General features: G+C 37.6%; 1 protein-coding gene across 1 annotated transcript in view; it reads right to left on the reverse strand.

The window, feature by feature from the left end:
• Positions 1 to 6,164: 6,164 nt before the first annotated feature.
• plpp4 (phospholipid phosphatase 4) overlaps positions 6,165 to 15,780 on the reverse strand; it is a 180,972-nt gene continuing 171,356 nt past the window's right edge. The window contains exon 7 of the mRNA XM_062994981.1: positions 6,165 to 6,376. Coding sequence (XP_062851051.1) covers positions 6,165 to 6,376 — 212 coding nt within the window. The remainder of the gene's footprint in view (positions 6,377 to 15,780) is intronic.

Raw genomic sequence — 15,780 nt, forward strand, 5'->3', positions numbered from 1 at the left:
TAGCCTTAACATAACAAAAAACATGTGATTCAAAAACACAGCTAATATTCATAGTTAAAAAATAAAATCAAGACAATGTCAAATAGTCAAAATTAGCTAACAATCATTTATTGAGAACTCTCCTTATAGTGCAGGTTGATGCATAACAACACAACACAAACCTTTACTGAGCACATACTGTTTGTCATTTACAACACACATCACAAAAATCATAATCAATGCAATCAGATAAAAACAGTACACTATTTTTTATAAGCTGCACATTTTTATTTCTATAACTAAACAAATCAACCAAATTTTGTGGTTTAATCAAAAATTTTCCATATGAATTAGCAGCCTCAGTAGTGCTTGGTTTGCTGAGTGTTACTTCCCACATCTTTACAAAATATTCACAATAATATTTATTTCAATGTTTTTCCATTTTTGGCAACTGTTTGGATCCTCATACAGCTCATAAATATTCTGTTTGTACATATACAATACATTGAACAAAAATAGATCAAAGTGCTTTCAAGGCCTGTACATGCGTCTCCATGTAAAATACTCTCTTTTACAACTACAACAGGCATGCGACACAATAGAACAAGAATTTTATTTCTGGCTTGTAAGACAGCTAGGGCAATATTTCTGTCATTAAAAAATAAAGGTGGATACCAAACAAATCAATAAATAATTTGAAATTTTAATTATAAGACTGGAACAATGGCATTGGCAGGTATGTTAATCTTTTATGGTATTCTTTCTATATCTAAACATATATTAATTTGATGCATTTTTCCTTTTTCTACCCCCTTCTTCGTATTTAATTACCCAGTTGTATCTTTCCTCCACTGCTGCAGACCCTTACCCTGGGTATTTGAGTGAGTCTGTAAGAAATAGTTAGGTTAAGCACTGGCCTAACAGGAGTTTAATGAGGTTGAGGTCAGGGCTCTGTGTAGATGACTGAAGTCTACAGGATATAGTGAAGGATATAATTAATTTTATATAATTAATTCTATAGATGTATTAGAAATATGTGTAACTGAAAAACCTAAATGCAATAAATAGAAGGACTGTTCACAAACTTTTGGCCATAGAGTGTACATGTAATGTATATTTCAGAGAAATTTGAGGCATGTACGGTAGCTTCTATAAGATATGTTGTTATTGTGCTTAGGAAACTACTTGAACCATAAAGCCCTGTAAGATATAGCTATAGGTGGTCCTAACAGTAGAACATGCTTAAACATTATATATAAACCTTATTTTTGTTTATATTGATGGGTTGTGGGTAAGTGTGGATCAAAGACTTGCTTAACAGGACTGAGCAGTATTTGGTGTATATTTTTAACCAGTTGTAAATTTGGAGTCTAAATCTATTCTAAATGACACCAACCATCACATGTTTTTGGAACTGCAGCTTATGCATTACGACTGACCATATAAACAAGCCTGGAAGAGATTTTTAACTGTCCTGGCCATGAACAGGAACTCACAAGTGTCCGCTATTGGCCAGCGTTTACAGGGAGAAAGAATTAGCTGCCCTTCCAACCAGTTCGCCAATTATGTTTTTGGCTATGTTTTGGCTATAAAACTGTCAAAATACAAACTGTAGTAGCTCAGTGGTTAATGTACTGAACTGGTTATCAAAGCAAGTCACTGGTTCAAGCCCCAGCACAACCAAGTTGCCACTTTAGGCACCTGAGCAAAGCCCATTACTTTTAATTGCTCCAAAATTTAGTTTATAATGTAAATCGCTATGAATAAAAGTAAATGTAGAGAACTGACAGTCCTTCACAGGCTGTTTTCTTAAAAAAACTCTAGTGAACTTAACAGCTAAGGAAGTATAATTTTCATCCAACACCATGTGTCAGTGTGTTGTTTATCTACACATTGCTCTTACTAAAAGCAGTGGAGGTGCTTTTTTTCTCAGATACCAAAGTATCTGCAGGATTAATTGTCATAGACAATATTACAACTTTATTTGTTTAAATACAACAAAATGCTCTGAGTTGTAAGAATTTATATACATTTTGCAAATTTAGAATTTGAAACTGATAGATTAGTTGTTTATGACTTTTGGTTTAGTATCTTCAAACATAACAATTTACAATCTAAATTATACATTAAAACAAACAGTATATATACACCTTTAATGCTGCATTTTCAATGTTTTGGCCTAAAATCTAATAATAATATTATTTTTTCATTCACTAACTAATTTTGGACCTCCTGGGTTCAGAGTAGAACAAGCACCAGTACACTGCAGGGCATTACGCACTTATTTATTTACAGTGGCACCTAAGTGTAATTCTGATTGGCAGTTCACTTACTGAGAAAATCAGTGTACCTAAAGGAAAGTCACAAAGTCATGGGGAGAACATACTGTGGAGAACATGGACACAGGTAACAATCTACAAAAACTAAAATCAGAAACCCAAACCCAAGTTTCGAAGCAGTAAATTCAAGACCTGATATAACACTGTGCCTCCCGTATTAAGTCTATTATGAACAAAACCAACATTTGTGAGTACAAAATCCCAAAGATAATACATTCCTTAATAAAATACTTAGTAAAGTGTGGAATAAAACATCAACCCATCAAAACAGACTATGGTGTTTTTGACTCAGAATAAGTATTGGACTTTTTTTTATTATTTCTGACATTTAATCCTAGTAAACAGTCCCTCTCTTTGGTCACTTATGATCACTACTTTTAAGCAAATGAAATGTCAGAATGATACTAGAGACAATTATTTGATTTAGCTTTATTTCTTTCAACACATTCTCAGTGGCTCAGAAGATTACATACACATGGTTAGTATTGGGTAGCATTGCTTTTATATTGTAACTTGGGACATGCCTTTCACAAGCTTCTCACAGTAAGACGTTGGAATTTCGGCCTATTCCTCCTGATAAAACTAGAGTAAATAAGACAGGTTTATAAACCTCCTAGAAATGTTTTTCAGTTCTGCCTATACGTTTTTGAGTTCAGGGCTTTGTGATGTTCACCTCAATACCATTCCTATGTTGTCATTTAGGCATTTTGCCACAACATGGCTGATGTCTTGAGATGTCTTCATCATAGTACCATCTTTGTGAAGTGCACCAGTGCCATCTGCAGCAAAAATGATATTTGTTTTAACAGGACATTTTTCTAAAAGGTAAGATGTTTGTCCCCATGGCTTTTTATTTGGTTTTAAAGCAGTGGCTTATTCCTTGATGATTCGCCTTTCAGGTAATGGAGATATAGTATACTGTTGATTTTCTATATACTTTGGTACGTTTCCTTCAGCATCTTCAAATGTTGTTTGCTGTTGTTCTTGGATTAATTTGTGTTTATCTCACCAAAGTATGTTAATCTCTATGGAAAAGAATGCATCTCCTTCTTTAATGGTAGTTTTCTATTTTTTGCTTATGAACTTGGTACCTTCAGCATATAAAATGGCTACCAAGGGTGTACCAGACTTGTGAGAGTCCACAATTCATGATGTGAAGCAAAGAAGCAAGTAAGCCTTTGAGGTACGCATCAAATTATGTCAATTAGCCTATTAGAAGCGTCTAAAGGTATGATATAGTTTTCTGGAATTTCCCACGCTATTTAAAGGCACAGTCAAATTTGTGTATGTAAACTTCTAATCCACTGGAATTTTTATGATAGTTAAAATGATAATATAAGTTTGTAAACATTTCCTGGAAAATTAGCTTGTGTCATGTACAAAGTAGAACATCTAGCTAAAATAATAATTTGTTGATATAGAATCTGTAGAGGGGATTGAAAAAGTTCAACCTAAGTGTATGTAAACTTATAATTATAAACTGAATAGTATAAGTAGTTGTTAACAATCAGTTGTCATTAGTTAGTAGTAATGTAAATTAATATAAAATATTTATTTGTTTTATCATGTTTATCCACATATTGTACCAAAAAGGTAGATAATAAGCATGGTTCTAAAAACAAATAAATAACAATTTAAATGAATGAAAGCAGTAGCTAAGACTCTGCTTGAAAATTGTTTTACTGTAAATTGTACTGTAAACTGTTAAAACCTTAGCTATAAAAGTAACTGTGTAATTGTAAAAATGTAACAGTACAACACACTATTAAATCAGTGTCACTACTGTGCTGTAAATGGTTCACAACACAAATAATCTGGTCAGTGGTGGTCCTATGCAATGCAATATAGTATTTACTTGTCTGACAGTTTACATATACAAACATAATAATGTTGTTGCTTTTATTTGTTCTCTATAACCACATACAACTCTTTTAAGACAGAAGTGCTAATTAACAAATAAGGGGCATGATAATTTATTGGATATCTGAGTAGCAGACCATATCCAGGCCAGGCATTGCACTTAAGGGCTAAGTAAAAGCATGAAACCTTGTTTCAGTTCTGCACTAATGCACTGAAAGGCAGCATTATCACTCATAATGGAAATTCAGGCTTAGTTTGGGGTTCAAAAACATATCGCTAGCTGCCATCGACCACCCTGCATTAAGCTATCATTCATATTCAAAAACTCTGAGCAGCTCTGACATGAACGCTATTAAATGCATTAAAATGATTTGTCCATTCATTTATTAATTGTCTGTTTTACCACCGCTTTGTCCTGGTCAGGGTTGCGGTGGGTCCAATTAATTTGGGAGAAAGGCTGGACAGGTCCATTACAAGCAGACAAACACACTCACACAATATTAGTAGTTCCAACTGGCATGACTGCCATGAGGACACAGGGAGAACATGCAAACTCCTAACAGGGAATTCGCCTGGCTGTGCAGGATCTGTCCAGGATTAGTAAAAAATATACGATGATAAAAAAGATGAGAAACAAGGCAAAGAAAAGATTATGCAGAGAGAAATATATACAGAAAGAGAGAGAGATGTGCTGTATCCCATAGAATTTTAAGTAAAATAGATTGTTGGAGACACTGAGAATAAACAAATCTGAATATTTTCCTGAAAAATAAGTGAGATTGCATTAATGTTATTTAAAATATTTTTTTTGCCCCAAAATAAAGAACATTTTCCTAACCGCCCCAAAAAAAATCCTGTAAATAAAAGGATCTACTAAAATGACTTTGGGCTATTTATAATACCTGATAATGTACATTCTTTTACATTTAGTCAAACATTCTCAAACATGTAGCTCAAAAAACAGATTATAATATTTTCTCTTTGTTTTGTGCCGTTATTAATATTTCTTATTTATACACTTATGCCAAGTTCACACTACATGACTTTCCAAGTTGTCAGGTCGCTGTACAGTTCACACTACACAACTGGATCTCTTGTAATCGGGAGTCTTTCAAGTCGATGTGTATTTCACACTACACAACTGATCGGCAATTGGGGGTTTCACACTACACCATCTGTCACCAACTGGAAGGCGAGCTTCTCTGGTCTCCCAAACTACGTTTTGTCATGAAAATACACGCGAGAAATGAAGAGGGGTCTAATGATACCACGTCCAAAAATGCACGTCAACAAGTAGTGAGCGATCAAAGTTTGTGTGCTGATGTGCAGCGTAAAAAGAGGAAAAATAAATGAGTGGATTTGGCTACGTGAACAGCATGTATTGTTCTGTAGTCAGCTGGAGGTTAATAAATATTTTTTTGCAATGCAACGTTGGTGTTATGTTTTGTAGAGAACGATAAGGTCAGAAATACTGTAAAACTTGTGTGTGTGCCGATGTATTCTGATAGAAATTATATTATGCCCGTGTCCCACCTTTTTACAACTCCTACCCCACGTTTCCCCCTCACCCCATATCTTGCATTCTCATTGGCTGTTCGACATAGCACTCATTGCCAGTCGGGAAACTCAGGTCCTGATATCTGACATGCTAGAAATCTCCCTTCAGTCGCCGAGCGCCCGGCGATCGTCGAGTGAACACAGAGTTGCTCCCGAGACTGGAAATCCAGGGGTAAAAATCATGTAGTGTGAACAAGGCATTACTCTATTTCCTCCATTCTGATACACTGCAATGTTTTATATTCACTCAAACAAAGTGATTACTTTCGTGGTCTAATATCTTAAATTAGACCACTGAATAGAAAACAATAACACACAAAAAACAGAACCAGTGAAAGAATAAATGGCATGACCCACTGGAATGTAAAAGAGTCAGCCAGTCTGTGTGGGTCATACCAAGCAGGCGGTATGTGAGAGGTGCTCTGTTAGTCATACGGGCCCCTCTGTGATGCCCTCCAGAGGCAGACTGGTGGCGTTGTCCACAGTCTTAGGTGCCTCTTGGGAGAGTACCACATGCTTGGAGGTACACTGTGACAGGCTGGCATAGGGCAGATGGCAGTCTGTATGCAGAAATGACGGGTAGTGCTGCCGGTAGCAGAGGTAAGCAAAGAATAGGCCAATCACGCCACCCACAAAAGCATCTGAGAAAAGAGAGAAGTTGGACAAGTCAGTTTTTGATTACCAGCTATGAATTATCACCTACATCCATAAAATATTTTAAATGTCATCAGGCATAAGAGTTTTGTTATTATTTACTTCTTACTTGCGATACATTTTGACATTTAAAATTTGCATACTGGAAAATAAAAACAAGTGCCTCCTGTGTCCATGGAAATAAAATGCCTCATTGTAAAGATCATACTTAATGACGTCAATTCTTTTTTTAACATTTGCCATGCAAATGTGTCATGCAAATTATGTGAATATCCAATGTATTAGGGAAAGAGCACCTTGTTAATGTGTATAATTTATGGTGTGAATTTACTCTATTTTTTAGATTTACAGTTTTATTAATCATAATATATAAAAAAACTAATCACAGTGAGAACTAAAATTAATAAAAAGTATGTCAATTCTTGGATTAACACCTTCAACAGTCATGTATTACAATTAATTGTAATGGTGGTATGGATTATATATAAATAATCAGCAGCATAAAGTTAAAAAAGCATTTCTAAAGACAGGGTCTTTATAAAGCCTTATGACAAGTTCACAATGACAATCCTTTATCAATCCTTACATGAAAAACTGTCTTTTGGTGGAACAGTGCATTTTTTGCTATTTATCAAATACACAAGTATTCAATTTTTTTGCAACACTTGAAAGGTGAATGAGAACCAAAAAGTAATAGCAAAAGACATACTAACCTTTCCTGATTAATTATTTGTTAGTAAAAAACACTTTAACAAAACTGTTAATGACAGGCCAATGACAGGACATCAAATGAAAACCAACATTTTCAAAACAGTGATGAGAATATCCCCTCCTGAGAATATACCTCTATATACAAGAAGGGTGACTGTTGTCCTGGTACATGTGCTCAGCGTTAAGGTACTGGACTAGTAATCAGAAAGCTGCGGGTTCCGACCATCGCCAAGTTGCCACTGTTGGGCATCTGAGCAAGGCCTGCGACCTTCAATTGCTTTAACTGTATTCTGTATTCAGTCAGAATTGTAAGTCGCTTTGGATAAAAGCGTCTGCTAAATGCCATTAATGTAATTGTAAATGTAAATGTGGTTGGCTGTGCTTCTGTGCATGGGTTACTGGATATGGCACTAGGATACAGGATGATCCACCTTGCAATGTACAGAAGTTGAAAGACCTGCTGGTAATGTCCGATATCAGATACCACAGGATATGTTCAGTTATCTTGTGGAGTCTATGTATCAGCTGGTCAGAGATTTTTGGATAGTACGTATATTGGCAGGTGATCCTAATGTTTTGATCATCTATGTACATCAAACTTCCCTATATATGACAAACACATGCACATGCAAGTGTTTAAAAATTTGCCTTTAAAAAAAAATTCAGTATTATTTTATTGTACTTTAGCCTATAGAATCAAGTTCTTTGCACTGGTGCATTTTAAACGTTTTTTTTTTTTTTATATATATGTTTTGATATGATATGATATGATATACATGTATCTGCCAGGTGACTAAATCTAAATGTGCAACACTGCACAACCCTTTAGCTTAAGATGGAACACTACTATTTGTAATGTGACTCACCTGCTGAAAATGTCGGCAGTGATTCACATTGGGAGTCATGCTTTATTAAGAGTCACATTAAGAGTCCGATTTTATTATTGAGTCATGCTTTTTTATTCCTTTGTGTGTGTGTGTGTGTGTGTGTGTGTTTGTGTGTGTGTTAATGACCACAGTATTGTTCCACCTTGGTTAATCACTCTGCACTTGAATTCTTTTATCCATTTTTGCAGATGCAGGGCTTCAGTTTTACTCACAAGACATGATCTGCCCCGAAGTATCAAAATAATTTTCACATTGCTACTTTCTTGTGGGACTTGACTGCTTTTCATGTTGCCTACCTATTAGAGTTCCTTAAATGTCTGCACCAAGCCTTAAAAAAAAGGTGTGATACAAGAGATATACTTTGATTGGCACTAAAACTACCCTACCATCATCTTAGTTTTTTTGTATAGTTTTATAACCAGTATATATTAGTAGTATGTTAATGTGGATAATTCCTACTGTTTAACAGTGTATGATTTGACCTGTTATCTGGTGTATTACCTAATTAATTACTGTGTCAAGTCAAATTTATTTATATAGCACTTTTTACGATAGACATTGTCTCAAAGCAACTTTACAGAATCCAGGACCAACAGATACAAAAACAAAAACCCCTGTTGAGCAAGCCGAGGGCGACAGTGGCAAGGACAAACTCCCTTAAAATTACAGGAAGAAACCTTGAGAGGAACCAGACTCAGCAGGGACCCAACCTTCTTGGGTGGCCTGGAGAATATACTATACGTATATGCAAAACCAATGAGAATTTCTACGAAGCATCATTAACTTTATATCAATTATTTTATACATGTTGGCAATTGGTGTGAAACTGGCATCAGTAATTATAAAGGGCATCAACATACTTTTGTCAGATTTTTTGTCAGATCCTGAAAGGTTGTACAGTACCATACACTAACATCTTTGTTTTCTCCTTTCTTGTTTGGGTTACCACAGCAGATCATTTAAGCCCTGTTTTGAGCATCTTTCTCCAACCACCTACATGTCCCCCCTTACCTCATCCATAAACTTAATCTCCATCCTCTCATCCTTCTGCTTGGTGGCTTCATCCTTACCACCCTTCTCCCCATATCCCTCCTCTACACGTGATCAAACAATTTCAGTCCCCTTTGTCTCCAAAACATCCTACCTCCACTGTCCCTAACTTTTTCCTAATCCTGTCCTCATCACTCCCAACAAGAAATGAAGCATCTTCATCTCTGCCACCTCCAGCTCCCTCTACTGTCTTTTTGTCAGTGCCATCGCCTCAAAGCAATACAGCATAGCAAGTCTTAATACTGTCTAGCAGACTATCCCTTTCAGTGTGGCGGATACCCTTCTATCACAAATTACTTATCCATTTCTTAAACCTTTCCTGATTCTGACTTCCACTCTTCATCTGCAACATGCACTGCTTCAGCTTCCTCAGGCACTTGTGCCTCCACTACAGCCACATCAGCCTCTCGTTGCAATGGCAGCACTTCCAACTCTGTGTCCATTCTTACTGTTTCTAGCTGTTTTTGAGCTTCTCTGGCAGCCTTTTTCATTTCCAGTTTAGCCTCTTGGCTAGCATATGAGGCTCTCACTTTGGCGGCCTCTGCTTTAGCCCTGGCGCGTGCCAAGTCAGATGCTGATGACAATGCGTTGCTGCTCCTAACGCTGTATGCAGGTGACTTGCTGCTCATTGCCATCTTGACCACTTGGAAGCATCAAATTTTGCCTTTTCACTGTAGTGTTCTCGTGCAGGGTGTCTGACCCTGAAACCAAAATGGAAATGTGTCCACAAGTGGTCTAATTCCATGTGACGTGTTCAAATATGACAGGCCAGTGAGGTAGCCATCTTTTTTGGCACCCTGAATCTAAATGAGCAAATCCCCCAGCTCACGTAGCTTAGTGAAATCCTTGGATGGAATCTTTGGAAAACTGTCCAGCCGATGAAAGAGTGACTTTTCATGATGTCGGGGGCAGCATAACACTCACGTAGCCTCTCCCATGCTTTATGTAAAGCGAGATCAGAATTGCTGACATACACTGAGCGTATGCGTTTCACCTGGTCACCAGATTCCTTTCCTAGCCATTTAGTCATTAGGTACAATTTTTGGGTTGCTATGAGCTGGACCTCGCCACACACTTTATCCTGCCTGTACTTTCTTCTTCACTTCTCTGTCATACTCTTTATTACTTTATACTCTCAGCCCCAAGTATTTAATCAACTCCTTGAAACTTAACCTTTTCACCGCCATTCCTCTCATTCACACATACTCAATTTTACTCCTGTTAACTTTCATTCCCCTTCTCTCCAGTGCAAACCTTCATCTTTATACTTTGCTGGCATTAAACCATATTGCTTTTCACAAATTCTCACCTCTTTTTTCAACCTAACCTCCCTTACTAATTTCCTAGATCTTCATGCTATGTCTTATCAACTTTATGCCTCTGTAGTTGATGCAGTTCTGCACATCACCCGCAGAGGTGGCAGAAGTACACAAGTTCCTTACAAAAGTACTAGTAATCTGGTAGAATAATGACTCAAGTAAAAGTTGAAGTATGTATAAAACTTTTTATCCAGGTAGAAGTATAAAAGTACATCACCGTAAATGTAAAGGGTGGGCCATTTATATGGATACACCTAAATAAAATGGGAATAGTTGGTGATATTAACTTCCTGTTAGTGGCACATTAGTATATGGGAGGGGGAAAACTTTTCAAGATGGGTGGTGACCATGGCGGCCATTTTGAAGTCGGCCATTTTGGATCCAACTTTAGTTTTTTCAATGGGAAGAGGGTCATGTGACACATCAAACTTATTGAGAATTTCACAAGAAAAACAATGGTGAGCTTGGTTTTAACGTAACTTTATTCTTTCATGAGTTATTTACAAGCTTCTCTTTGTTTACAGCCATTGACATGTCGCAGAGGTTAACACGTGAGGAGCGGATAGAAATTGTGTTGATGTCTGGTGAACGCAGTACCCGGGTCATTGCAGCAGATTTCAATGCAAGACACCCTACGAAACCACCCATCTCCCATGCTACAGTTAGCAAACTGCTTGCCAAGTATCGTGAAACTGGTTCAGTGTTGGATTTGCCAAAATGTGGACGCATGAAAACTGTCACTAATGAAGAAACATCAGTGGCTGTCCTAGCTTCATTTAGCAAGAGCCCACAGCGTAGCACTCGCCGCACGTCACTGGAGAGTGGCATCAGTCGAACATCCCTTCGGCGGATATTAGCTACTCACAAATGGCACCCTTACAAACTCCAGCTGCTGCAGCATCTCAACGAGGATGACCCAGATCGGCGCACTGAATTTGCAGAATGGGCAAAACAAAAATTTGAACAGGACCCTCAGTTTACACAGAACATTTTGTTCAGTGATGAGGCAAACTTTTATGTGAATGGTGAAGTTAACAAACAAAACCACCGCTATTGGTCTGACACTAAGCCACATTGGATAGATCCCTCCAAGACTGTTGGAACACAAAAATTGATGGTATGGTGTGGTATATGGGGTACAAAGATAGTGGGGCCATTCTTCATCAATGGAAACCTCAAGGCCACTGGATATTTGAAATTGCTACATGATAATGTGTTTTCCTCTTTATGCACTGAAGCTGGCACGTTTCCTGAGTTTTTCCAGCAAGATGGTGCACCACCACATTATGGGTGTCAGGTCCGAGCATTCCTAGATGAACAGTTTCCTGGAAAGTGGATTGGTCGTCGTGGGCCAGTTGAATGGCCCCCAAGGTCTCCCGATCTGACCCCCTTAGATTTTTATCTTTGGGGTCATCTGAAGGCAATTGTCTATGCTGTGAAGATACGAGATGTGCAGCACCTGAAACTACGGATACTGGAAGCCTGTGCTAGCATTTCTTCTGCGGTGTTGCTATCAGTGTGTGAAGAGTGAGAGAAGAGGGTTGCATTGACAATCCAACACAATGGGCAGCACTTTGAACACATTTTATAAGTGGTCAGAAACTTGTAAATAACTCATGAAAGAATAAAGTTACGTTAAAACCAAGCACACCATTGTTTTTCTTGTGAAATTCTCAATAAGTTTGATGTGTCACATGACCCTCTTCCCATTGAAAAAACTAAAGTTGGATCCAAAATGGCCGACTTCAAAATGGCCGCCATGGTCACCACCCATCTTGAAAGGAAGTTAATATCACCAACCATTCCCATTTTATTTAGGTGTATCCATATAAATGGCCCACTCTGTACTTCAAGTAAAAAAGTAAAAGTAATTTTAGAAAAAATCATTTTAAATTCAGTTTTGTGAACAGGATATCTTTTTTAAGTTGGAGGAACACAAGCACCATCACACAAAAGCAGCTTAGGTTTTACACTTAAGTCCACTCAGTCAAACAACATCTACGAAGACACCCAGAATGTCTTATTTAGTTTCAGAAGTAGCTGATTCTTAAAGTTCTGTGAATTCAACCATGCTCTTAAAATAAATAAATAAATAAAATAAAAAATACATTTGTGGTTTACTTTCGTAAATCATAAGTGGTTCTTGCTTTTGATGAAGATTAGAGCAGAAAACATTACTTCACAGAGCCAAGCAGGGGCACTTGCTAAGTTTGTTAGTAGGATAATCTGCTTTGACTGACAGAAAACTTTTAGCTTCACAGGCAGAATGAGTCTGACTTGGCTACCGCTATGTGGTAATAGCCAGTTTAATTAAGCCTGAGCTTTTTTAAGGTAAGCGAGTCACACAAAATGTTCCAGTAGCTGGTATGTATTTAAAACCGCAACATTTGTTAATAACAGTAAAAACAAAGAGACGTCTGAGAAAAGAAACTTATGCTTTGCTTCATATGAATCGACTCACTTATAGCGATACTGTGTGAACAGAACATCTCCCACTATACGCCTCTCTTAAAGACACACACACACACACGTCCTATAACAACAGTCACCAATTTATCTTTACTGTTAGCCCTGTTTTTTTTCAGCCTGAACTGGATAACATTAAATGTGCATGGGCGTGGTCAGTGTGACTAATCAAATATGTCTCATGTGGGTAAAAAACAAATTGCTTTAGTTTTAGAAGTAAAAAAATCTCGTAATGCCATGCTTCTTGGACAGGTACTCGCGCCCCACAGGTTGAATACTCCTGCTTTTTCAGATTTTATGGTAAATTCTTAAATACCATGAGCTCTTGATACCTAAAAAAACCTACTTAAGTACAGTAACAAAGTACTTGTACATAAGCCGTTTTTCTTAGCTCCTCCCACTTCTATCTTAGTTTTATGCTGCATGTCTTTGTACTCTTCTCTACTTTTTGGAGATCCCAGTTCTTCTTCGACAACCTCTTTCTTGCTAAAACTCAAGTCTCTTTTCTTCCTTCAGCCATCCAGATGTCAAACCAAGTACCTAACTGAGTCTTTTATTTACTTAATACTTTTTTCTATTGTACCTTGAGCTGTTGTAATACTTGACTTTCCCTCTGGGATTAATAAAGTGATCTATCTATCTATCTATCTATCTATCTATCTATCTATCTATCTATCTATCTATCTATCTATCTATCTATCTATCTATCTATCTATCTATCTATCTATCTATCTATCTATCTATCTATCTATCTATCTATCTATCTATCTATCTATCTATCTATCTATCTATCTATCTATCTATCTATCTATCTATCTATCTATCTATCTATCTATCTATCTATCTATCTATCTATCTATCTATCTATCTATCTATCTATCTATCTATCTATCTATCTATCTATTCCCTAACCCCTTTACCACCTCCCTGTGCCCGTCTCATCTCTTCTCTAAATTTCACACCACAGTCTTCTTACTTTAACCTTAATCATATGGTCCTTGGTTCCACCCTCACTCTCTTCCTTCAAAGGCAGCCTACAGAACATTATCTGATACTGTCTACCTACACTCTCCCCTGCCTCTTTAAGTTTCCCCTGCCCTTAAGTCTCCAATCTCTTTCAACCACTTTCTGCTGCATAGGATATAATCCACCTGTGTGCACCTTTCCCCATTTTTTTGTCAGCCTTTTGACAACCATTTTGCAAAATCTACCACAGTCCGCCCTTCTGTATTCCTCTCCTTATCACCATTTCTACCCAACACCTCCTCATCACCTCTATTCCCTTTACCAACATGTCCATTGATGTCATCTTCAATCACAACTCTCTTCTTTGGGTACCTTTTCCACCACTTCTTTTAACACACTCCGGAAATCTTCTCATTTGTGATGCATATGTACTGATGACATTATTCAGCACTCCATCAATTTCCAGCTTCACGCTCATCACTCTATCAGACACTCTTTTTTCACTTCCACTACATTGTTAATGTACTCTGTCAAGATTGCCCCTACGCCATTTCTGCTCCCATCAACACCACGGTTTAAACCCACCTCCAATGCTCCTAGTCTCACTCCCCCTTACTCCACTTGGTCTCTTGCACACGATATGTCAACGCTTTTTTTTCTCCATAATATCAGCCAGCTCTCTTCCTTCAACACTCATAGTGCACACGTTCAACATTCCTACACTCACCTCCACCTTATTACCACTCTCTCTCTCTCTCTCTCTCTCTCTCTCTCTCTCTCTCTCTCTCTCTCTCAGCTGTAGAACATTCTTTTCCTGTCTTTTTCTCATTTTGTTCTTTGGCCCAACAGTAGCATAGTTTCCATCGGTACCCTGCTGACCAACATTACTGGAGGTGGAGGTTGTTAATCAGGGTGAATCCAGTATGTAAGTATGACTTTTGATAAAACAATCCCTATTTACCCAGGTTTGGGACCAGCACTAGGAGTGCACTGATACAATCAAGTCGGAAAGTCTGCACACCCCTCTACCCTTCTCCACGTTTTATTACATTACAGACTCATTCTATAATAGAAAATTCTACAAAAAATAGCTCACAATGACAAAGTGAAAGCAGTTTTTAGACATTTGTGTTAATTTATTAAAAATCAAAATGTAAAATATATGTACACAAGTGTACACACCCTTTGATATGACACCAAAAAGTGAGCTGAGGTGCATTTTATTTTCACTGATGCTGCTTGAGATGTTTCTGCAATTAAATTGGAGTCCACCTGTGGTAAATTCAATTGATTGAACATGATTGGGGATTGCCAACACCTGCTTATATAAGGTCCCACTGTTGACAGTGCATATCAGAACTCCAAGCCATGGGGTCAAAGGAATTATCTGCAGACCTCAGAAACAGGATTGTGTCAAGGCATAGATCTGGAGAAGGGTACAGAAAAAATGCTGCAGCTTTACAGGTCTCAAAGAGCACAGTGGCCACCATCATTCATAAATGGAAGAAGTTTAGACCACCAAAAATCTTCCTAGACCTGGCCAAATTAAGCGATCGGAGAAGACGGGCCTTGGCCAGGGAGGTGAGCAGAAACCTGAGGGTCACTCTGACAGAACTCCAGCATATCCTTGTGGAGATGGGAGAACCTAGCAGAAGATCAACCTTCCAGGCAACACTCCACAAATCACATTTTTATAGCAGAGTGGCCAGACAGAAGCCACTCCTTAGTAAAAGGGCCATGACCGCATGTTTGTTAATCTAATATGGAATGAGTCTGTAATGTAATAAAACATCGAGAGGGTGAAAGGGGTGTGCAGACTTTCCAGCTTTACTGTATGTGAACCAATGGCTAGGTTGTACAAATGGCAATACAAACAATTCAATTTTGTTGATGTTGACTATTAAATTAAAAAGAAAATAAATCATTTATCAAGCTGACTTTAAAAGTGTCTATTAGGAAATAAGTACAAACAGATTTTTACATTGTTGGCGC

The sequence above is a fragment of the Trichomycterus rosablanca genome, chromosome 5 (assembly GCF_030014385.1).
Source record: "Trichomycterus rosablanca isolate fTriRos1 chromosome 5, fTriRos1.hap1, whole genome shotgun sequence".
Classification (NCBI taxonomy): domain Eukaryota; kingdom Metazoa; phylum Chordata; class Actinopteri; order Siluriformes; family Trichomycteridae; genus Trichomycterus; species Trichomycterus rosablanca.